The sequence below is a fragment of the Apium graveolens genome, chromosome 6, assembly GCF_009905375.1.
Source record: "Apium graveolens cultivar Ventura chromosome 6, ASM990537v1, whole genome shotgun sequence".
Lineage (NCBI taxonomy): Eukaryota > Viridiplantae > Streptophyta > Magnoliopsida > Apiales > Apiaceae > Apium > Apium graveolens.
This window is the reverse complement of record NC_133652.1, coordinates 85,901,253-85,925,254: the sequence shown is the minus strand read 5'-3', so window position 1 is coordinate 85,925,254 and position 24,002 is coordinate 85,901,253. Positions and strand designations below refer to the sequence as shown.

General features: G+C 34.2%; 1 protein-coding gene across 1 annotated transcript; it reads left to right on the top strand.

Annotated features, from left to right (window-relative positions):
- Nucleotides 1-813: 813 nt before the first annotated feature.
- Nucleotides 814-4,040, top strand: LOC141666676 (delta(8)-fatty-acid desaturase-like). Its single transcript, XM_074472816.1, has 2 exons — nt 814-1,087; nt 2,585-4,040. The coding sequence occupies exons 1-2, from the start codon at nt 1,054-1,056 to the stop codon at nt 3,913-3,915; spliced, it is 1,365 nt and encodes a 454-aa protein (XP_074328917.1). The 5' UTR covers nt 814-1,053; the 3' UTR covers nt 3,916-4,040.
- Nucleotides 4,041-24,002: the final 19,962 nt, after the last annotated feature.

Sequence of the window (24,002 nt, the reverse complement as noted above, 5' to 3'; positions counted from 1 at the left end):
GAGGGATTTAAACTATTTAGGAAAATATAAAATTTAGTGCGGATACTTTACAATTTTTAATACATCAATAAATAAATTAATAAATAAGTTTTAAGTTGATAGTATTACTTCAAAATATAATTTTAGTAAATTTAAATCATAAACTACAATTTCTATTTTTTTTGGCATACATCTAATAAAATTTCAAATTATATGAGTTAATTAACAAAAAATAATAAACGATAATATCCAACTATATCCATTGTAAGCTGCAACATTGCTACATAAATAATTATTATATATATATTTATTTATTTATATTATAAAGGGATAATGATATTATATATTTATTTATTATAAAGGTATAATAATATTATATATATATATATATATTTAATAATATACGGTGCAGCTTGAACCACTAGAGTAATGTCCCAAAGCCGCACCGCGCGATTTGACAAAAATATAAACCACGACTATATCATGAAATGTTTAAATCATGCGGGACGGTGCATACGATTTATGCGGTTTGATGAACACCCTATTAAATTTTTATCTCTAAAATCCCAATCCAAACTTACTTTTCAACTGAAATTGAAAATCCCAATTGACTCGGTTAGAATGAAAAAGCAGAAGACCGAGTTGAACTGAGTTTACTCATTACACACAAACTACCCCACAGTCCAAACCGAATAAATCTCGGTCTTATCAAACGGTTAAAACGCGCTTCAAATAGACAAAAATTACAGATATTAACCACCACACCACCCTCCTCAACATAGAAATAAAAGATATTTTTAGCATATTAAATGCAATAAACAACCTATTGTACTTGAATTATAATTGTAGTCTATATAAACCTCTCATTCACATACAAACACAATCACACATTGTGCAAGCCTAGGTGTTTTCTCTCTTTTATTTTACCATACTACCCAAAGTTATCATCTTTTTTCATAAATACAAAAAAAAAAATCTTGTTTTATTTTCTTGGAATTTCAGATCTTTAGCATTTTGTTATTTTGGGTTAAAATCTGATTTTCTTTTTTAAAAAGAAAGGATTTTGATTTCTCCATGACAATCTCTGCTACTTTGCCACTCACCGGAGGTTAGTTTTCTCAATTCTTGATTTATCTATTTCTGTAAAAAATAGATAATGTGATTTGTTTTTTGGGCTTTTTGTGTTGATGGGTTGATAAAGGTTGTGCCTTTTGTTGTTTTTGATGATGGGGTTTGTTTGTTTTGGTGATTTTTGAGGTTGGTTTGCTGTTCTATCAATGTTTATGTGTGTCTATGTGTGTGTATTTATTGATGTTTTATTATATACATTGCTGTCTTTTTTTGTTTTAGGTGAAGGTTATGATTGATTTGGTGTCAGTAATGTTTGAATTTCATATACTTGATGATCAAAGATTGAATTTTTATGTGTTTTGTGTATCTAGAAGCTGGATTTGAGATCTGTATTGGGAATTTTGATGTATGTTGAAAATAATTGCGGTGTAGTTTTTGCTATGAACAGATCCTTTTTGTTTGATTTTTGATGTTTTATGGGTTATATTTCTGACAATTTAGATTAATTTGTTCTATTTTTACTTTGATTGTTAGTATACAGTATTTCCTCAGTTCTTCAGTTTTCAATTCTAACGTTTCAACCATAAGGTTCATTAATTCATTATATTAATAACTAATTGACTTTGTGTGCTTCTGTTGAGTCATGGTAATGTCGATTTATGGTTCTCAAGTTTTCTTTTCAACATTTCATGAAGAAGATCAGTTTTTAGATTTGGGTTTAGATGGTTTGAGACTGGTCCCATCATGATTATTATAATTGAAGAAGAAATTTTTGACCTGATATGAGTCCCATACGGTTTTGATTAATTCTTCGTTTTCTCCAAAATTAGTAAAGGAGCGTGTCATGATTCAAAGACTAATAATAGTTAATTACAAATCATGTCTTTGTCATTACCTTCTTGTTAATCTATTTACCCCAACAGCATTTTTTTGTGAATATTTAAAATTTGAAAAGTGCCGTCTAATTATCTTTTCCAGTTCTTGGCCTGTGACAGATGTTAATAGTTCGACAATTATAGCATAACCCAAAAGAAACATGTTGTTGATTTTTTATTCTCAAGATAGAATAATGGATATAATTCTATAGTACGTGCTTAAGGGGCAAAAGTCAGGATAGTAGAATTATTAAGGTGTATTAAAAAATATAATTGAGGCCCTTCTCCTTGCTGCCTCCCCCACCTCCTAACACTCACAAACTAGAAGAATCACAAACAACGCATCCAACTTCATGAAGAAAATTAACAAATGAAATATTGGCTAAGCTGCTTTGTTGTCCTAATGTCCCTAATTCCAGAGATATCAAAGTGCAATATAAAAAATTGTTACGTTGCTCAACAAAGAAGTAACATTTACAGAGCACGAGTAAGACATTTTTTTAGATATAACCTCTAATAAGAATTCTTGATGTCAATACTACTACGCATTTATAAAAGTTTATCATATCTTTTACGTTGTGCGAATTTATTGATAGAATTGCCATATCTTAATTGAGTTTGTTATTGATATTGATGTGTTTGTAATTTGTTCTTTCCAGCTCTCGGCTCAATGGTCACTGCTAAGAAGTATATAACTAGTGAGGAGCTTGGGAAACATAACAAGCGCGAAGATCTGTGGATTTCTATCCAGGGAAAGGTTTACAATGTCACTGAATGGGCTAAGGAACACCCAGGTGGGGATATTCCACTCTTAAATTTGGCCGGACAGGACGTTACAGATGCATTCATTGCTTTCCATCCTGGTTCTGCTTGGAAATATCTAGACAAATTCTTTACCGGGTATCACCTCGTAGATTATGAAATTTCAGATGTGTCAAAGGATTATAGAAAGCTTGCTGCTGAATTTGCAAAAGCTGGAATGTTTGAAAAGAAAGGGCATATAGTGGTCTACTCAATTTGTTTCGTAGCTTTATTGCTTTCAGCATGTGTATATGGTGTACTGGCTTCAGACAAATTCTCTGTTCATATGTTATCTGGAGCATTGTTAGGATTTACATGGATTCAAGTGGCTTATATGGGACATGATGCTGGACATTATCAAGCAATGTCAAGTCATGGATGGAACAAAGTTGCCGGTATCCTTATCGGCAATTGTATTACCGGAATTAGCATTGCCTGGTGGAAATGGACTCATAATGCTCATCACATCGCTTGCAATAGCCTCGATTATGATCCTGACCTTCAGCACTTGCCCATGCTAGCAGTGTCAGACAGTTTCTTTGGGTCATTGACATCAAAATTTTACAATAGGAAACTGACATTTGATCCAGTGGCTAAATTCTTTGTGAGCTACCAACACTTGACATACTACCCGGTCATGTGTGTTGCAAGAGTCAACCTTTATTTGCAGACATTGTTATTATTGTGCTCCAAGAGGAAGATACCAGACAGAGCTTTGAACATTCTCGGGACCATTGTTTTCTGGACATGGTTTCCTCTGCTTGTTTCTTGCTTACCCAATTGGACCGAAAGGGTGTTGTTTGTGCTGGTAAGCTTCTGCGTCTGCGCTATTCAACATGTTCAATTTACCTTGAACCATTTTGCTGCAGATGTTTACGTGGGACCTCCTACGGGTAATAATTGGTTTGAGAAGCAAGCTGGAGGGACAATAGACATTGCATGCTATCCATGGATGGATTGGTTCTATGGTGGTTTGCAGTTTCAACTCGAGCACCATTTGTTTCCCAGGTTACCTCGAACTCATTTGAGAAGCATTTCACCTATTGTGCAAAACCTTTGCAAGAAACACAATCTTCCTTACAGAAGCTTGTCTTTCTTTGAGGCTAACGTAGCAACACTCCAGACTCTTAAGACTGCCGCCTTCCAGGCCAGGGGGTTGCTATGGGAAGCAGTAAACACACATGGCTGATGGGTTAAATGTGATTCTGTTCTCACCAATCTCATCAGTTTGGATTAGAAACTTTGTTATTTGTGTAAGGATTTTTTTATTTTTTATTTTATCTTTTCTTTCTTTATTAGAATTTCTTTGACTTCTGTTTGTGGCTACAGACCTACAGTATCTGATCAGATGAATGGCTATGGACAGTAGTTCACTACATAATGAAATTAAAAATATGAACTATTAAAGGAAGCAAAGAAGCTACATGTGTAATGGCCCGCACTTCCGGACTATTAGTTCTAAATCGAAAACTAAAAATAAAATATATTATTACTCGATAATTCTAATATATCACGAAATTCAAAGCAGCGGTCAAACTCAATAATCAAAATCATAAAAACAGAGACGCAGCTCCACAAATCCGATAATAATTGTCTAACAGATAATTAAATTTATTCTCTAAAAACAAAATCTTTATTCTAATTCAAATAGCACAAAACGAAGCAGCACAGATCTCCACATAGTTCTCATTCCTTAATTTTAATATGCTCCAAATTCCGAACCTGAAATGTTAAAAGGGGTGAGCTACACAGCTCAGCAAGTACAAATTGACTAACTTTTAAACAGAAAAACAATGGGTGTTTTGATAAAACGATTTTTCTTAAAACAATAATAATTTTGTAAAACATTTTCTAAAATAAATCCAACCCAAAGTTTTATATTTTATAAGTCAGAATTTAAAACAGAACAGAGCAGAATTTATAACAGTACAGATTTTATAACAGATCTGAACAGAATAAAACAGAACGAAACGATAATTCTTATAAATACCACAGTCTTGATCTACGACCACACTTTGCCAGTAGCTGGCATCTAATTCTTATTCTTTATACCACACTTTGCTAGTGGTCGGCATCTAAAGTTCAATAATTACGCGCCCTTAATAGGTATCTAAAATTGCACACTCGTGCGCCTACTAAGGGGATCTAAGGCTAGTTCCGGAACTATAGCGTAAATTACGAACGGGTTCGAAAACGTAAAGACTGGGTTTCAAAAGATTCTCGTATCTTATTTCTTACACAGTTCGGAACAGAATTCTTATATCTTATACGAAATTCAAAAATCAGAGTATCAAAACTTTTCCGAAAATAAAAGTAAGTCAAAAAGTACTTACCTCAAAGCCTGACCAGATCTGAATTTACTCTTTTTGACCCTCTAAATGATATTTTCTTGGAAAACACGAAACACGAAAGCTGAAGATAACGAAAAGACCTTTCCGAAAAGTCCAGAATCACTGAATTCTGACTTACGATGAATTTTCTACGAATTTTACAAGACTACTGATTTTTGCTGAGAAGAGCCCTACGAATTTTATTAATTAAGGCGGGGAAGACAAATATGGTGTATTTATAACGAGACAAAACCCTATATCTTAACCTACAAGTTATCCATATTAGAATCTGATCCAAATTTTAGGCCCAATATTCTAACCCAATTTTAAATCCTAGTCCTTATCTAATTTTAATCTTTTTTATTCTATTATTCTTTTATTAATCGAATTCTAAAAAAATTACGGGATATTACATACTACCCTCCTTAAAAAGAATTTGGTCCCCAAATTCACAATAATCCTAAAGTTCGTGACACATCTACCCCTTGATCTACCAAAGGTCAAACTATGGTACACAAGATCGAATCCTAGGGAATGTATTAGTCTCATACCTAATACACTCCGAAAGACAGCCTGCTCTGAATACCAACTGTAACGGCCCGCACTTCCGGACCATTAACTCTAAAATCGAAACTAAAAGCAAATACAATTTCTTGATTAAAAAGTCTATTACAGAGGTCACTATTACAAAAGCGCAGCTAAAAGCGGAAGCCCAAAAGTCAATCTACTCCCATACTAAGATCCTCGAACTCCAATGATTTCCAACTCGAATCTTATACGAAACCTGAAATATAAAAAGGGGTGAGCTACACAGCTCAGCAAGTACAAATTGACTAACTTTTAAACAGAAAAACAATGGGTGTTTTGATAAAACGATTTTTCTTAAAACAATAATAATTTTGTAAAACATTTTCTAAAATAAATCCAACCCAAAGTTTTATATTTTATAAGTCAGAATTTAAAACAGAACAGAGCAGAATTTATAACAGTACAGATTTTATAACAGATCTGAACAGAATAAAACAGAACGAAACGATAATTCTTATAAATACCACAGTCTTGATCTACGACCACACTTTGCCAGTAGCTGGCATCTAATTCTTATTCTTTATACCACACTTTGCTAGTGGTCGGCATCTAAAGTTCAATAATTACGCGCCCTTAATAGGTATCTAAAATTGCACACTCGTGCGCCTACTAAGGGGATCTAAGGCTAGTTCCGGAACTATAGCGTAAATTACGAACGGGTTCGAAAACGTAAAGACTGGGTTTCAAAAGATTCTCGTATCTTATTTCTTACACAGTTCGGAACAGAATTCTTATATCTTATACGAAATTCAAAAATCAGAGTATCAAAACTTTTCCGAAAATAAAAGTAAGTCAAAAAGTACTTACCTCAAAGCCTGACCAGATCTGAATTTACTTTTTTTGACCCTCTAAATGATATTTTCTTGGAAAACACGAAACACGAAAGCTGAAGATAACGAAAAGACCTTTCCGAAAAGTCCAGAATCACTGAATTCTGACTTACGATGAATTTTCTACGAATTTTACAAGACTACTGATTTTTGCTGAGAAGAGCCCTACGAATTTTATTAATTAAGGCGGGGAAGACAAATATGGTGTATTTATAACGAGACAAAACCCTATATCTTAACCTACAAGTTATCCATATTAGAATCTGATCCAAATTTTAGGCCCAATATTCTAACCCAATTTTAAATCCTAGTCCTTATCTAATTTTAATTTTTTTTATTCTATTATTCTTTTATTAATCGAATTCTAAAAAAATTACGGGATATTACAACATGTGTCACATTGTTAAGTGTAAATTTAGTTACTCCTAAAACTTCAGGGAACAAAAAAATAACTGTCCGTTAATTTTACCCAAGAAACGGAAAAAAAGTAGTTCTTAATCACACCGGAATCTGTATTTCTTAAAAAAAAAGAAAAAGATGTAGAAGTTGAGTAAGGTACTGTATGGTATATGTATTCATCAACCGACCTTGCTTGGTGTATTAAGGGTAGAAAGCGGAAAATTTCTTTTAGCACGATTACTTGTTCTGTTGTTCAGGAAGAGCTTTGATCATAAAGGATGGTAAATTAGTTAGAGGACATCAATAAAAAAGTTAAGCCTTTGTTGAATTATTATCCGGATTTAAAATAGAATATAGTGCACTAGCTTCAAGTTTTCTATCATTTCATTTGTCGAAGTACTTGTGTTTTTTTCTTTTATGCAATGTTTTGAACTTGCAGTTATGCATGCTACTAATATCAGATTGCCAAATTTTACATACCCAGTAATTTTGAAACGTAAACTTCAGCAGGTGTTTGATTTCATATACATAATTAAACTGTCGACAGGAATGGAAAAAATGCATATATGACAGAATCTTGAAGCATTTCCTCAGCGAACTATCACTGATTCACCGGTGTAATATCCCTTAATTTTTCGAATAAAATTAATAATAGAATAATATAATAAAAAGTATTAAAATTAGATAAATATTAGGATTTAAAATTGAAATAGAGTACGGACCTAAAATTTCGATCCAATTCTAATAAGAATAATTTATAGGTTAAGATATAGAATTTTGTCTCGTTATAAATATGCCGCATTCGTCTTACTCGCCTTAATTATTAAAATTCGTAGAGCTTTATTCACAAAAATTAGCAGTCTTGTAAATTTCGTATAAAATTCATCGTAAGTCGGAATTCAGTGATCCTGAACTTTTCGGAAAGCTTTATTCGTTCTCTACAACTTTCGTGTTTCGTATTTTTCGAGAAAATATGGTTTAGAGGGTCAAAAAGAGCAAATTCAGATCTGGTCAGATTTTGAGGTAAGTTTTCGATCGATCTTGCTAGTGTTTTCCAAATTGTATGTTATGCGTTTATAGCTGATTATCAAAACATGGGCTAAGTGATAATATATTTGAAATTATTATGTGTTATAGTATATATATTGTTGTGTATGTGTGGTGTCAAGACGATAATTTTGAATTTCTGATTTATGCCATGATTTGTGAAAATATCGAATAAGAACTTAGGATTGAAGTCATCGGATGGTAGTGACAGTTTTCTGCAAATTTAGAACCGTTATCACCGGGTTGTAGTGGTCTTGGCATGGATTATGGATTTTGAATTATTGTTGTTTATGTGTTATGTGTATTATGTGCATCGAATAAGAATAAGAATAAGAATATGTATCGAAAACGTTTGTTTCGTATATCGTATCGTATAGATTTTCGTATTTTGTTATATGTGTATATGTTACTTGGCCAACTAGTTGGATCGATTGGTTTCTTGTTGGGCTGTATAGCTCATTATTTACAATTTAAGGTTTCGTCTAAGATTCGAGTTGGTTAGCCTTGGAGTTCGAGCACTTAGAATTGGAGTAGATTTACCTTTGGGCTTCCGCTTTTAGCTGCGCGTTTGTAATAGTCATCTTTGTAATAGACTTTTTTTATCAATAAATTGTATTTGATTTTAGTTTTGATTTAGAATTAATAGTCCAGAAGTGCGGCCTGTTTCAGTTGGTATCCAGAACATGCTGTCTTTTGGAGTGTATTAGGTATGGGACTAGTACATTCCCTAAGATTCGATCTTCTGGACTATAGTTTGACCATTGGTAGATCAAGGGGTAGACGTCTCACGAATTTTAGAATTGTTGTGAATTTGAGGATCAAATTCTTTTTAAGGAGGGTAGTATGTAATATCCTGTAATTTTTAGAATTAGATTAATAATAGAATAATGTAATAAGAAGTAATAAAATTAGATAAAGATTAGGATTTAAAATTGAATTAGAGTACTGGGTCTAAAATTTGGATCCAATTCTAATAAGGATAATTTGTAGGTTAAATTATAGGGTTTTGTCTCGTTATAAATACACCATATTCGTCTTCCTCGCCTTAATTATTAAAATTCGTAGAGCTTTATTCACAAAAATTAGCAGTCTTGTAAAATTCGTAGAAAATTCATCGTAAGCCGAAATTCAGTGATCCTCGACTTTTCGGAAAGCTATTTTCTTTCTCTACAACTTTCATATTTCGTATTTTTCGAGAAATGTCGTTTAGAGGGTCAAAAAGAGCAAATTCAGATCGGGTCAGATTTTGAGTTAAGTTTTTGATCGATCTTTCTAGTGTTTTCCAAATTATATGTTATGCGTCTATAGTTGATTATCGAAACATGGGCTAAGTAATAATATATTTGAAATTATTATGTGTTATAGTATATATATTGTTGTGTATGTGTGGTGTCAAGACGATAATTTTAAATTTCTGATTTATGCCATGGTTTGTGAAAATATCGAATAAGAACTTAGGACCGAAGTCACCGGATGGTAGTGACAGTTTCGGAAAATTTAGGACCGTTATCACCGGGTTGTAGTGGTCTTGGCATGGATTATGGATTTTGAATTATTGTTGTTTATGTGTTATGTGTATTGTGTGTATCAAATAAGAATAAGAATATGTATCGAAAGCGTTTGTTTTGTATATCGTATCGTATAGATTTTATATTTTGCTATATGTGTATATGTTACTTGGCCAACTAGTTGGATCGATTAGTTTCTTGCTGGGCTGTATAGCTCATTACTTACAATTTCAGGTTTCGTCTAAGATTCGAGTTGGTTAGCATTGGAGTTCAAGGACTTAGAATTTAAGTAGATTTACCATTGGGCTTCCGCTTTTAGCTGCACATTTGTAATAGTCATCTTTGTAATAGACTTTTTTATCAATAAATTGTATTTGATTTTAGTTTTGATTTAGAATTAATAGTCCAGAAGTGTGGGCTGTTTCAGTTGGTATCCAGAGCAAGCTGTCTTTTGGAGTGTATTAGGTATGGGACTAGTACATTCCCTAAGATTCGATCTTGTGGACTATAGTTTGACCATTGGTAGGTCAAGGGGTAGACGTATCACGAATTTTAGGATTGTTGTGAATTTGAGGGTCAAATTCTTTTTAAGGAGGGTAGTATGTAATATCCCGTAATTTTTAGAATTAGATTAATAATAGAATAATGTAATAAGAAGTATTAAAATTAGATAAGGATTATGATTTAAAATTGAATTAGAGTACAGGGCCTAAAAATTGGATCCAATTATATTAAGGATAATTTATAGGTTAAAATATAGGGTTTTGCCTCGTTATAAATACACCATATTCGTCTTCCTTGCCTTAACTATTAAAAATTCGTAGAGCTTTATTCACAAAAATTGGCAGTCTTGTAAAATTCGTAAAAAATTCATCGTAAATCGGACTTCAGTGATCCTAGACTTTTCGGAAAGCTCTTTTCGTTCTCTACAACTTTTGTATTTCGTATTTTTCTAGAAAATATCATTTAGAGGGTCAAAAAGAGCAAATTCAGATCTGGTCCGATTTTGAGTTAAGTTTTTGATCGATCTTGCTAGTGTTTTCCAAATTATATGTTATGCGTCTATAGTTGATTATCGAAACATGGGTTAAGTGATAACATATTTGAAATTATTATGTGTTATAGTATATATATTGTTGTGTATGTGTGGTGTCAAGACGATAATTTTAAATTTCTGATTTATGCCATGGTTTGTGAAAATATCGAATAAGAACTTAGGACCGAAGTCACCGGATGGTAGTGACAGTTTTCTGAAAATTTAGGACCGTTATCACCCGGTTGTAGTGGTCTTGTCATGGATTATGGATTTTGAATTATTGTTGTTTATGTGTTATGTGTATTGTGTGTATCGAATACGAATAAGAATATGTATCGAAAGCGTTTGTTTTGTATATTGCATCGTATAGATTTTGTATTTTGCTATATGTGTATATGTTACTTGGCCAACTAGTTGGATCGATTGGTTTCTTGCTGGGCTGTATAGCTCATTACTTACAATTTCAGGTTTCGTCTAAGATTCGAGTTGGTTAGCATTGGAGTTCAAGGACTTTGAAGTTGAGTAGATTTACCTTTGGGCTTTCGCTTTTAGCTACACATTTGTAATAGTCATCTTTGTAATAGACTTTTTTTATCAATAAATTGTATTTGATTTTAGTTTTGATTTAGAATTAATAGTCCAGAAGTGCGGGCTATTTCAGTTGGTATCCAAATCAGGCTGTCTTTTGGAGTGTATTAGGTATGGGACTAGTACATTCCCTAAGATTCGATCTTGTGGACTATAGTTTGACCATTGGTAGATCAAGGGGTATACGTATCACGAATTTTAGGATTGTTGTGAATTTGAGGATCAAATTCTTTTTAAGGAGGGTAGTATGTAATATCCCGTAATTTTTAGAATTAGATTAATAATAGAATAATGTAATAAGAAGTATTAAAATTAGATAAAGATTAGGATTTAAAATTGAATTAGAGTACAGGGCCTAAAATTTGGATCCAATTATATTAAGGATAATTTCTAGGTTAAAATATAGGGTTTTGTCTCGTTATAATACACCATATTCGTCTTCCTTGCCTTAATTATTAAAATTCGTAGAGCTTTATTCATAAAAATTAGCAGTCTTGTAAAATTCGTAAAAAAATAATCGTAAATCGGACTTCAGTGATCCTAGACTTTTCGGAAAGCTCTTTTCGTTCTCTACAACTTTCATATTTCGTATTTTTCGAGAAAATGTCATTTAGAGGGTCAAAAAGAGCAAATTCAGACCTGGTCAGATTTTGAGTTAAGTTTTTGATTGATCTTGCTAGTGTTTTCCAAATTATATGTTATGCGTCTATAGTTGATTATCGAAACATGGGCTAAGTGATAATATATTTGAAATTATTATGTGTTATAGTATATATATTGTTGTGTATGTGTGGTGTCAAGACGATAATTTTAAATTTCTGATTTATGCCATGGTTTGTGAAAATATCGAATAAGAACTTAGGACCGAAGTCACCGGATGGTAGTGACAATTTTCTGAAAATTTAGGACCATTATCACCGGGTTGTAGTGGTCTTGGTATGGATTATGGATTTCGAATTATTGTTGTTTATGTGTTATGTGTATTGTGTGTATCGAATAAGAATAAGAATATGTATCGAAAGCGTTTGTTTCATATATCGTATCGTATCGATTTTGTATTTTGTTATATGTGTATATGTTACTTGGACAACTAGTTGGATCGATTGGTTTCTTGCTGGGCTGTATAGCTCATTACTTACAATTTCAGGTTTCGCCTAAGATTCGAGTTGGTTAGCATTGGAGTTCAAGGACTAAGAATTGGAGTAGTTGTTTGATATATTTGTGATGTCACGTCTAATAATGATTTGTGTTTAGTTTTCAGATCTTGACTAACAGGACAAATCAGGCCTTAACTGGAAATCAGTACTTATACTGAAGTCAGAACTTAAGATATCAGAACTTAAGTTATCAGAACTTAAGTTATCAGAAGATATGCATCAGGAGATAATATCAGGACTTAAGAAGACTTTCAGATAAGGAAGACGGCTGATTAAAAGGAAAGAAGATTGAGACTAAATCAAGAAGAGATATGCATGGAGAAGAATTCTATGAAGAATAGAAGACTTGGAGGAAAAGATAACTAATTGATATATTTTAGGATGCAGACTTATATTCGATATCAATTAGAAGATTATCTTGTAACTGTGTGGTATATAAACACAGCATAGGGTTTAGACTAGATGTTTTATCATAATCGAGAATATTATCCATTGTAACCCTAGCAACTCTTGTGATATTTGTTCATCACTGAGAGAGAACGGTTCCATTATAATACTGTTTTATTAATAAGATTATTTTGTGTTTCATACTTGTGTTCTTAATTCGATTTGATTGTAGTATACACTGTATTCAACCCACTTCTACAGTGTATGTGACCTAACAAGTGGTATCAGAGCCTATCTGTTAACACATATACTGTAATGATCCAAAACAGTCATGTCTGAAAAAGAACAAACTCCAACCAAGCCCACCAAAACTGAAGAAACTCCAAAGACTCAAATCCATAGTCGATATGAGACCATTAGGATTCCCATACTGAAACCTTCTGAATATCCCATATAGAAAGTGAGGATGACTATATTTCTGGAAGCTACAGATCCAGAATACCTTGACAGAATTAATGAAGGACCACATAAGCCAACCAAGCTCTTTGTTGTAGTTGCAGATCAGCCAGCACAGACTGTACCAAAGGAGAAAAGTGAATATACAGCTGAAGATATCTCATCTGTTGCCAAAGATGCAAAGGTAAGGCATTTGCTGCAGAATGCCATTGATAATGTCATGTCAAACGTGGTAATTAACTGCAAGACTGCAAAGGAGATATGGGATACCTTGGAGACAAGATGCCAGGGAATTGATACAATTAAGAAGAACAGGAGGACTATACTCACTCAAGAGTATGAGCACTTTGACTCAAAACCTGATGAGTCATTAACTTGTTTATATGACAGATTTGTCAAACTCTTGAATCATTTGTCACTGGTGGATAAGAAATATGATCTTGAAGATACTAATCTTAAATTCCTTTTACCTCTTCCTGAAAGTTAGGATTTGAAGGCAACTACTATAAGAGACAACTATGCTCTTGATAAAACTACTCTTGATGAAATTTATGGTATGCTCAAAACTCATGAACTTGAGATGGATCAAAGAAGCAAGAGACATGGGAGAAAGTCAAGAACATTTGCTCTTAAGGCTGAGGAGGAATCCCCCAAAATGGCTGCCTCAAAGAAAGGCAAATGAAAGGCTCTCATCACAAAGTCTGATTCAGATTCATCAAGTTCTGATGATGATGATGAGGATTCAGAAACTGAAAGTCTATCTGAGATGAATGCTGATGAAGAGATGACGAGATTGTGTGCTCTTATGGTGAAGGGTATCACAAAGATAGCTTACAGGAAATTCAGAAAGGGAAAGAAGTTTTCCAGGAAAAGTGGAAGTTCTGATAAGAAAGGATTCAGAAAATATGAAGGCAAAGCAGGAAAGTCTGACAGAGGAGATTACTCAAATGTTAAATGCTACAATTGCAGTGAGAAATGCCACATATCTCCTGATTGCAAGAAAGGAAAAGGTGACAAAGGCAAGGCACTTGTCACAAAGAAGAAAAGCTGGACATACACTTCAGATTCTGAACATGAGGTGAACTATTCCTTGATGGAAAATGCTGATAGCAGTTCTGAAGCTGCTGAGTTAAAGGGCAACAGGAAAAATATCCTAATTCTGGACAGTGGATGTTCAGGACATATGACTGGAAATAAAGCCCTTCTATCAGACTTTATGGAGAAGGCTAGCCCAGGAGTTTCTTATGGAGATGGCAACATGGGAAAAACTCTGGGATATGACAATATCAATCTTGGGAATGTCATCATTGAACAAGTAGCTCTAGTCTCAGGACTTAAACACAATTTGCTGAGTGTTAGTCAAATCTGTGACAGAGGTTATCATGTGGATTTCTTTGAAGAACACTGTGAAGTTGTAAGCAAATCTATATGCAAAGTTGTTCTGAAGGGATACAGGCATGGTAACATTTATGAAGCCAAGATTTCAACAAGTTCTGATGGTTCTGCAATCTGTCTGTTAAGCAGAGCATCAATTGAAGAAAGCTGAGATTGACACAAGAAACTCTCTTATTTAAATTTTAACAATGTAAATGAACTAGTCAAGAAAGATCTTGTGAGAGGACTGCCAAAATCAGTATTTGCTCCTGATGGCTTTTGTGATTCATGTCAAAAGGCAAAACAAAGGAAATCTTCCTTCAAGAGCAAGACTGAATCTTCAATTCTTGAGCCTTATCACCTACTACATGTTGATCTATTTGGTCCAATGAATGTCATGTCTATTACAAAGAAGAAATATGCTATGGTCATAGTAGATGAGTTTACCAGATAGACATGGGTGTATTTCTTGCACACAAAAAGTGAAACTGCATCTATCTTGATTGATCATGTCAAACAACTGGATAAATTGGTCAAAGACTCTAAAAAAATCATAAGAAGTGATAATGACACTGAGTTCAAGAATATGATTATGGAAGAGTTCTGCAAAGACCATGGAATAAAGCAGAAATTCTCTGCTCCTGGAACTCCACAGCAAAATGGAGTTGTTGAAAGAAAGAATAGAACTCTTATTGAAGTTGCACGAACTATGCTTGATGAAGCAAAGTTACCAACCTACTTTTGGGCTGAAGCTGTGCAGACTGCTTGTTTTACTCAGAATGCAACACTTATCAACAAGCATGGAAAGACACCATATGAGATGGTGAAGAAAAAGAAGCCAAATCTGATGTACTTTCATGTATTTGGATGCAAGTGTTTTGTTCTTAAGACTCATCCTGAACAGCTATCCAAATTTGATCTAAAAGCTGATGAAGGAATTTTTGTTGGATATCCACTTTCCACAAAAGCCTTCAGAGTCTACAATTTAAGAACAAGGGTTGTCATCGAATCTATCAATGTCTCTTTTGATGATAAGAAGATTACTGGACTTGAAGATTTCAATGATCATGATCATCTGAGATTTGAGAATGAAGTTTTAAATTCTGATTCTGTAAATTCTGATAGTCTAAATCCTGATACTGTAAACTCTGATGGGTTAAACTCTGATGTTATTAAAACTGTGGTGACTACGCCAAAGGAAAATGCACATGTGCAGGGGGAGCATATTGAAGATCCAACCACATCTCAAGAAGCATCAGAACCTAGAACAGGCTCTTCAAGTTCTGATTCATCACGTTCTGATGGGCCAAGTTCTGATAATTCTGGAAACTCAAATTCTGATTCATCAAGTTCTGATGGGCCAAAATCTGAAAATTCTGGAAACTCAAATTCTGAAGGATCTAACTCAGAGAGCATAATTTCAGGAGGAGTATCAGAAAATGTTGATGGAGACAACATGGATTATAGGGGAGCATCCAGTTTTAGAGATAACCTTCCATCCGCAAGGAAGTGGACTAAAGCACATACACCTGCCTTGATTATTGGAGATCCTGAAGCAGGTATTAGAACTAGAATAGCAACATCAAATGAATGTCTCTATCATTCTTTTCTTTCTCAGGCTGAATCAAAGAAAGTGGAAGAAGCTCTTCAAGATGCTGATTGGGTGCAAGCAATTCATGAAGAGTTAAATGAATTTGAAAGAAATAAAGTGTGGACCGTAGTGCCAAGACCAAAGAATAGATCAATTGTTGGTACAAAATGGGTGTTCAGAAATAAAACTGATAGTGATGGCATAATTACAAGAAATAAAGCAAGGTTGGTTACAAAAAGATACTCTCAACATGAGGGAATTGATTATGATGAAACATTTGCACCAGTTGCTAGATTGGAAGCCATAAGGATATTTCTGGCTTATGCCGCTCACAAAAAGTTTACAGTCTTTAAAATGGATGTTAAAAGTGTTTTTCTTAATGGAGAATTGGAAGAAGAAGTATATGTTGAACAACCTTCAGGTTTTGTAGATTCAAAACTTCCTAATCATGTTTACAGACTTGATAAAGCACTTTATGGCCTTATGAAAGCTCCAAGAGCATGGTATGAGACATTAGCTCAGTTTCTTCTGGAAAGTGGATTTAACAGAGGGACTATTAACAAAACTTTATTCTATCTCAACCATGGAAATGACTTACTTTTGGTGCAGATATATGTTGATGATACATTTTAGGTTCTACAAATAACAGACTTTGTAAAAGGTTTGCCAAGCTAATGCAATCAAGATATCAAATGAGTATGATGGGAGAACTTAGCTATTTTCTGGGCCTTCAAGTCAAGCAAATTGAAGAAGGAACTTTTATTTGTCAATCTAAGTACACCAGAAATTTGTTGAAGAAATTTGGAATGCAAGTCTGTTCAAGTGCATCCACTCCTATGGCCACTGCAACAAAATTGGACAAAGATACTGGTACATCATTAGATATTACTGATTACAGAGGTATGATTGGCTCACTACTCTATCTAACTGCAAGTAGACCTGATATTATGTATGCTACCTGTCTTTGTGCAAGATTTCAAGCAGATCCAAGAGAGCCTCACTTAACAGATGTGAACAGAATTTTCAAGAACCTTAAGGGTACAGCTGATCTGGGATTGTGGTATCCTAGGGAATCAGACTTTAAGCTAATAGGTTACTCAGGTGCAGATTTTGCAGGGTGCAAAATTGATAGAAAAAGCACAAGTGAAAGCTGCAAATTTCTTGGAGGCAGATTAGTTTCTTGGTTTAGCAAGAAACAAAAGTCAATTTCCACATCAACTGCAGAGGCAGAGTACATTGCTGCAGGAAGCTGTTGTGCACAAATTCTTTGGATGAAGAATCAGTTACTGGATTATGTGTTAAAATTTTCTAAAATCCCTATTTACTGTGATAATCAAAGTGTTATTGCTATGACAGGTAATCCAGTTCAGCACTCAATGGCAAAGTACATCAGCATTAGGTACCACTTCATAAGGGAACATCTGATGGAAGGTACAGTGGAATTGCATTTTGTTCCAACAGATCAACAACTAGCAGATATCTTCAAAAACCACTGTGTGAAGCTACTTTTACAAGATTGGTAAATGAACTTGGAATGGTTTCAGGTTCTTCCTCTAAATCTGTTTAGTTTATGTTCTGATACATCAGACTTTATGATCAGTATTTACAGATATTACTCTCTTTATGTAATCCGTGCTTAAATTGTAATTTACCTAAGTACTGATTGTTGTCTGATATGAATTTCTAAACTCTGATAGTGATATGAATGTTTTTGTGACTATTCAATCCAATGAGGATGGTGACCTAGTATTCTCTAATATACTAAAGATCCCATGTTTGAAGTAATTGTTTATGTGATAATGTTTTAACACAAGCAAATTCTGATATTGAGCTTGGTTAAGTTTACTTTGTGTATCTTATTACTAAGTCAAAAACTAGAATAATGCTTCTTATCTGTTAAGTTATGATGTTAGTAAATCTTATGGATGTACTAAGTGCTGATAAGCCTCACTTATCAAATGAACATGTAAAGAAAAGAAATAAATATCAGGTACTCCTTTGAGATCTAGAGACAAATGTATGTGGAAGGGAAGACCCAAGTACATTGCTGGTATTAAGTAATATGCATTAGAAAAGAAAATAAAATTACCTTGGTGACTTTTCACATTATCTGATTACTGGAGAAATACTCTGATGATAACATAAATTCTGATAAGCAGTCGTGACTCACTTACACTGAGAAGCCACTGTAAAAAGGAATTTCAAAAGATGCATAAAATGAGCACAAAACAATTGAGGTGGATTCATGCATGAACTCATTCTATAGTAGACTTCAGACTAATGACAGATTTTGAGCACAATTCTTAGTTATGCCTTATTTCTAAGATGTACTGAAGTGAATCGGACTTTACTCTTTGTCTGATATTTAGCTTAATGCACACACTTACACTCCATATGAATGATAAAAATTACTGTGGTGATCAATGTTGTTTTAGATGAACAGTTTAAGTATCGGTTGCATAAATTCTGAGGACAAGTTCTGATGATTAAGTTTTGTTGAAATCATATCAGTATTTGTGTGAAGAATTATAGAAATAAACATTCACTTTTTGAGTAAAGGAGCCATATTCGGATGACTTTTAAATTCTAATAATAATCAAGTTCTGATGCTGATGTGGCAGTATTTATTTCCTTGATTTATTTTTGGTCATTACTTGAATGGTTATATTTTACCAGAATATTGGTTTAAGTGAGATAAAGACAGTAATAATCATTCGTTTAGTGGGAACAGTTTTTTTTGAAAAACTGCACGTGCATAGTAATCATTACTTATTTCCTGTGCTCATTAACTTTTGTCTTACTTACTGCATGGCTGATAGGTGTACAGTCTGTTCCACTTCTTAATAACTGCTGTCAAGTGGCGTGTATAAGTAAAAGAGAGAAAAGATTTTAAATCTTTTATCTACTTTTGTATTCTATACTCTCTTTTTTCTTATTTTCTCACATTCTCTGACGGTTTTCTATACAGACATTTTATCAAACACCTTTCAGGCACTCTAAATTCTCACTCGTTTTCAATGGCACCCAAGGATATAATCTTTAATGGAGCAAAGTTCGTCCCCAACAACTATGCTTCCATTCTCACTAAGAGTGAAGCTCCTTCGGAACTTCATTTTATTCAGAATTTCTTATCTCATAGTGAAATTGGGTTCGCTTTGACGCAACCATCCTATTTATCTGGATCTCAAGTTCTGACGTTTTGGCGTACAGGACTTTATGATGATGGTGGTAAGCATGGGACTCCAAGCATCATGTTTACAGTAAAGGAGGTTGAGTATGTTGTTACTCCGGCAACAGTTCAAAAAGCTCTACACCTACCTGAAAACTGTTAATTCAGTTCTGCTGTTGAGGAGCCATTGCTACAACAAATGATGGCTAATCTTGGGTATGAACAGAGTTTGACTAAGTTGGGTCAATTCAAACGCCCATATATTCTAAAGGAATGAAGCTTCTTCTTCGATTGCATCACGAAGACGTTTGCCAACAAGTGCTCAAATTTTGATGCCATTCCAATTCTGACACAACAAATTGGGTATGCACTCTTAAACCAGTCTCATTTTGATTATGCAAAGACTGTGTTATGTTTTATAGGAGATAGAATGAAAGAGGACATGAATGTAGTTTACTTTGCTAGGTTCTGTCAGTTAATTTACAATTATTGTACATCAGATGAACCACAACTAGCAAGTGAACTCATAGAACCTTTTAGGTTAGAAAAAAGGGCTTTTACTGATCTCTTAACTGCTGACAACAAGAAGAGAGTTTTGAGACCCCTTATAATTCCTTTATCAGTAAAACAAGCCCTTGTAAATGCTGATGCTGCTACCTATTCATTGCTATATCCTGATGTCCAACCCACCAACATACAACAGCCATCAGCACCTACTACTGTCACTCATCAGAACATGCCAACCAACCATCAGCACATAATCAAGTGAAGCCTTCTCCTTCTAGAGCAAAGAGGACTAAGACAGTACCTCAGTCACAAAAGAAAAGAAGAAAGATGATTTTAAGAGATGAGTATGATGATGAGGTACAGGTTCAACCATCAGAACCTGTTGCTGAAGTAGCTGGAAAGGTCATTTCTCAGACAGCACAAGAAACTGGGAGTTCTAGGCCCCTAAAAAGGCTTAGAAAGCTAAATTCTGATGATCAAGCTCCCAGAGTCTCTCCATCAGCTAAGAGACTTAAAAAGCAAAGAGCAAGGAGGGCTGCAGAATCATCAATCTCTGAGGAAGGAATGGAAGCAGCAGCTGAGGAATGAGGTCAGGAATCTCTGATCTCAAAAGACCCAATTGTGATTGAATCTCTTCCCACTACTGAACCAGACTTGACTGAAGCTCACAAATCTCCTATTCAAGAGCCAGAGAATACTCAAGAATACATTCCTACACCTCCTGTATCTCCTATCATTGATCAAGTACATGCTGATATTCCAGGTACAAGTGCTGAAATAGATATTCACAACTTGAATGTGCCTGAGGTTCTGTACTTGGAAGCTCCAACCATTCCTCAGCAAACTCCATCAGCAACTCCACTGCTAGATGCTGATGTTCATGCAGATCAATCTTTTATTACTTCACATACAATTATTCTATCACAAGATGCTGATACTGAAGATTCTACAAGTTCTGTTGAAGTAAATGCTGATAATACTGGTGAAGCTGCTACAAATGTAAATGCTGATGCAGCTGGTCCTTCAGGACATGCACCTCTACAAACAGTTGATAAAGCTGAATTGATTAAAAATTTTGTGAGAGAGGATGCCCCAGTACCTTGGAGTGAAACTAACAGAGGAAGGGAATGGATCAAGGAGTGGAACAAAGATGATTTTGTTCCTACTGCAAATATTCTTGCTGAGCACCTGGCTAAAGCTGATGAGATGCTGATGAATGATGACTTCAAAGCACATCTCAGAGTTACTGCATTGAGTACCAGGAACCTTCAAGGTCAACACTCAATAACTCAAGCCAAGGTGAACAAAATTCAAGAAACACTGCAAGACATGAATGTCAAATTGGAAAAGAACAGGTTTTTTAAGCTAGCCTTTGACCGCATTGGGTATATAAAAAAGAATCAAGAAAAGCAGCAAGCTCAAATATATGATATTTTAAAGAATCAAGCTGCTCAACAAATCCAACTCAATGAAATCCAAAACTCTGTGGAATTGCTTGTCTCCCTGCTTCTACCAGATGATGCCAAAAAGGGGGATAAAGTGATTAAGTCCAAATGCAAAACTGATCAACCACTGAAGGGTAAGGATGATGATAATGAAGACCAGGGAAACTCTGAAAGGAGTAGAGGTCTAAGTCAAGGCAGGGGTTCTTTATCAAGCAAAGACAGAACTACAAGTCAAAGAACAAGTTCTGATGCTGGGAGAAGAACAAGTTCTGATACTGGTAAAAGGATAAATTCTGATGAACAAACTCTGAAGCTTGATGAAGAGATCTCCAAAAGGCTGTTCCTAAAGGACAATCCAGGCATGGATATTGAAAGTCTGAAGGAAGAAGAGATTAGACTGAAAGCTGAAAATGACAGATGTAAGTCAAAGTCTAAAACTCAAGACACAGCAAAGAAACCACCTAAGCCTAAGGGCATTGTGATCAAAGCGAGGACAGATATTGAGGCATCTAAGGCCAAGTCCAAATCACAGGTGGAAGTTGATCCTAGATTCAAGGGTAAGGCAAAAATTGATGAACCTGTAAAGATATATATGCCAACCATGGATCTGAAAGCAAAATCTAATGAAGATACTAGTCTGATTTTGAAGAAGTAGAAGAATATTCAAACAACCTCTGACAATGCTCATGTTGTTCAAGATCAGGACTTAGTAAATTCTGATATTACAATGAAGCAAGCAACCTCTGACAGAGCTCAAGTTGTCTTGACATCAGAAGAAAAGGAAACCTCTGACATTGCTCATGTTAAACCTTCAAAAATTCTACTACCTGGGTTTACCAAAGCTCAACAATCTGCTCAACCTATGAAGACTTCAACAAATGTTTTTAAGGGTAGATTGCTCCAAGGAAAGGAAGCTAGAGATAAAACAGGACTGGGTAATGCTGATGAGAAAAGAGTAAATAATTCTACCTTATATCCTACATCTCTTTCTGAACCAGGAGTAGGGACAACTCCAGAAAGACTAAATCAATTGGAGTCTGTACAGATGGTTTACAATTCCAAGATGAAAGAAGACATAATGCTTTATTTTATGACAGATGGGAGAGTATTCCAGATAAGAAAGAATGCAATTCGATTGAAGTATAATGAAGAACTGCAACATGTTTTATTTCTACTTCAAGTGAAGAACAGGTCAACAGATGGTGCTGCCAGTTACTTAAAAACTGATATTCAAAGATAGAAGAAACTTTACTCTGTAAAGTCTGACAGACCATACTATCCAAAGTATAGAGCTCACAATGGTGAATTAGTTGAGATGAAGCCCAATACTGTCAAGATAACTACTTTTCTGGGTATTAAAGGTGTTAAATTTAATCTGGAGTCTGACAAAGCTTATTTGATCAGATTGGATCAGGAAATAAGGAAAGCAAAGATTAATGATCTCAGGGCTGCTATCTTTCAGAAAGGGGAAGATACAGTTAAACTTAAAGATGCTAAAAGGAGGATGATAAATGAACTTGAATATGCTGAGAGAACTCTTTTGAAGAACTATCTTAGAACAACTCCTGACATTCAAGAGATCACAAACTGAAGCCAAGTCAAGGACTACAACTTTTAAATTTTGAAGGATATACAGGCTAAAACTGATATCAGTCTTTAAGGATGGTAAAAGCTACAAGGACTGTGAGTTGTAGTTATCTAGTCAAATTCTCATATGCATTTTTACTTAATGTTTTTGACATCATCAAATATATATTCACCTTGTATATTATGCTAATTTACAAGTTGGGGGAGATTATTAGATATATTTGTGATGTCATGTCTAATAATGATTTGTGTTTAGTTTTCAGATCTTGACTAACTGGACAAATCAGGACTTAACTGGAAATCAGTACTTATACTGAAGTCAGAACTTAAGATATCAGAACTTAAGTTATCAGAAGATATATATCAGGAGATAATATCAGGACTTAAGGAGACTTTCAGATAAGGAAGACGGCTGATTAAAAGGGAAGAAGATTGAGACTAAAATAAGAAGAGATATGCATGAAGAAAAATTCTATGAAGAATAGAAGACTTAGAGGAAAAGATAACTAATTGATATATTTTAGGATGTAGACTTAAATTCGATATCAATTAGAAGATTATCTTGTAACTGTGTGGTATGTAAACACATCATAGGGTTTACACTAGATGTGATATCATAATCGAGAATATTATTCATTGTAACCCTAGCAACTCTCGTGATATTTGTTCATCACTGAGAGAGAACGGTTCCATTGTAATATTGTTCTATTAATAAGATTATTTTATATTTTATACTTGTGTTCTTAATTCGATTTAATTGTAGTATACACTGTATTTCAACCCCTTCTATTGTGTGTGTAACCTAACAATAGATATACTTTTAGGCTTTCGCTTTTAGCTGCGCATTTGTAATAGTCATCTTTGTAATAGACTTTTTTTTATCAATAAATTGTATTTGATTTTAGTTTTGATTTAGAATTAATAGTCTAGAAGTACGAGTTGTTTCAGTTGGTATCCAGAGCAGGCTGTCTTTTGGAGTGAATTAGGTATGGGACTAGTGCATTCCCTAAGATTCGATCTTGTGGACTACAATTTGACCATTGGTAGATCAATGGGTAGACGTGTCACAAATTTTAGTATTGTTGTGAATTTGGGGATCAAATTCTTTTTAAGGAGGTAGTATGTAATATCCCATAATTTTTAGAATTAGATTAATAATAGAATAATATAATAAGAAGTATTAAAATTAGATAAAGATTAGGATTTAAAATTTAATTAGAGTACTAGGCCAAAAATTTGGATCCAATTCTAATAAGAATAATTTGTTGGTTAAAATA

Coding starts and splice junctions, on each gene's coding strand:
- LOC141666676 (XM_074472816.1), top strand. CDS start 1,054: ATGACAATCTCTGCTACTTTGCCACTCACCGGAG. Junction 1,088..2,584: donor TACTTTGCCACTCACCGGAG/GTTAGTTTTCTC, acceptor TGTTCTTTCCAG/CTCTCGGCTCAATGGTCACT.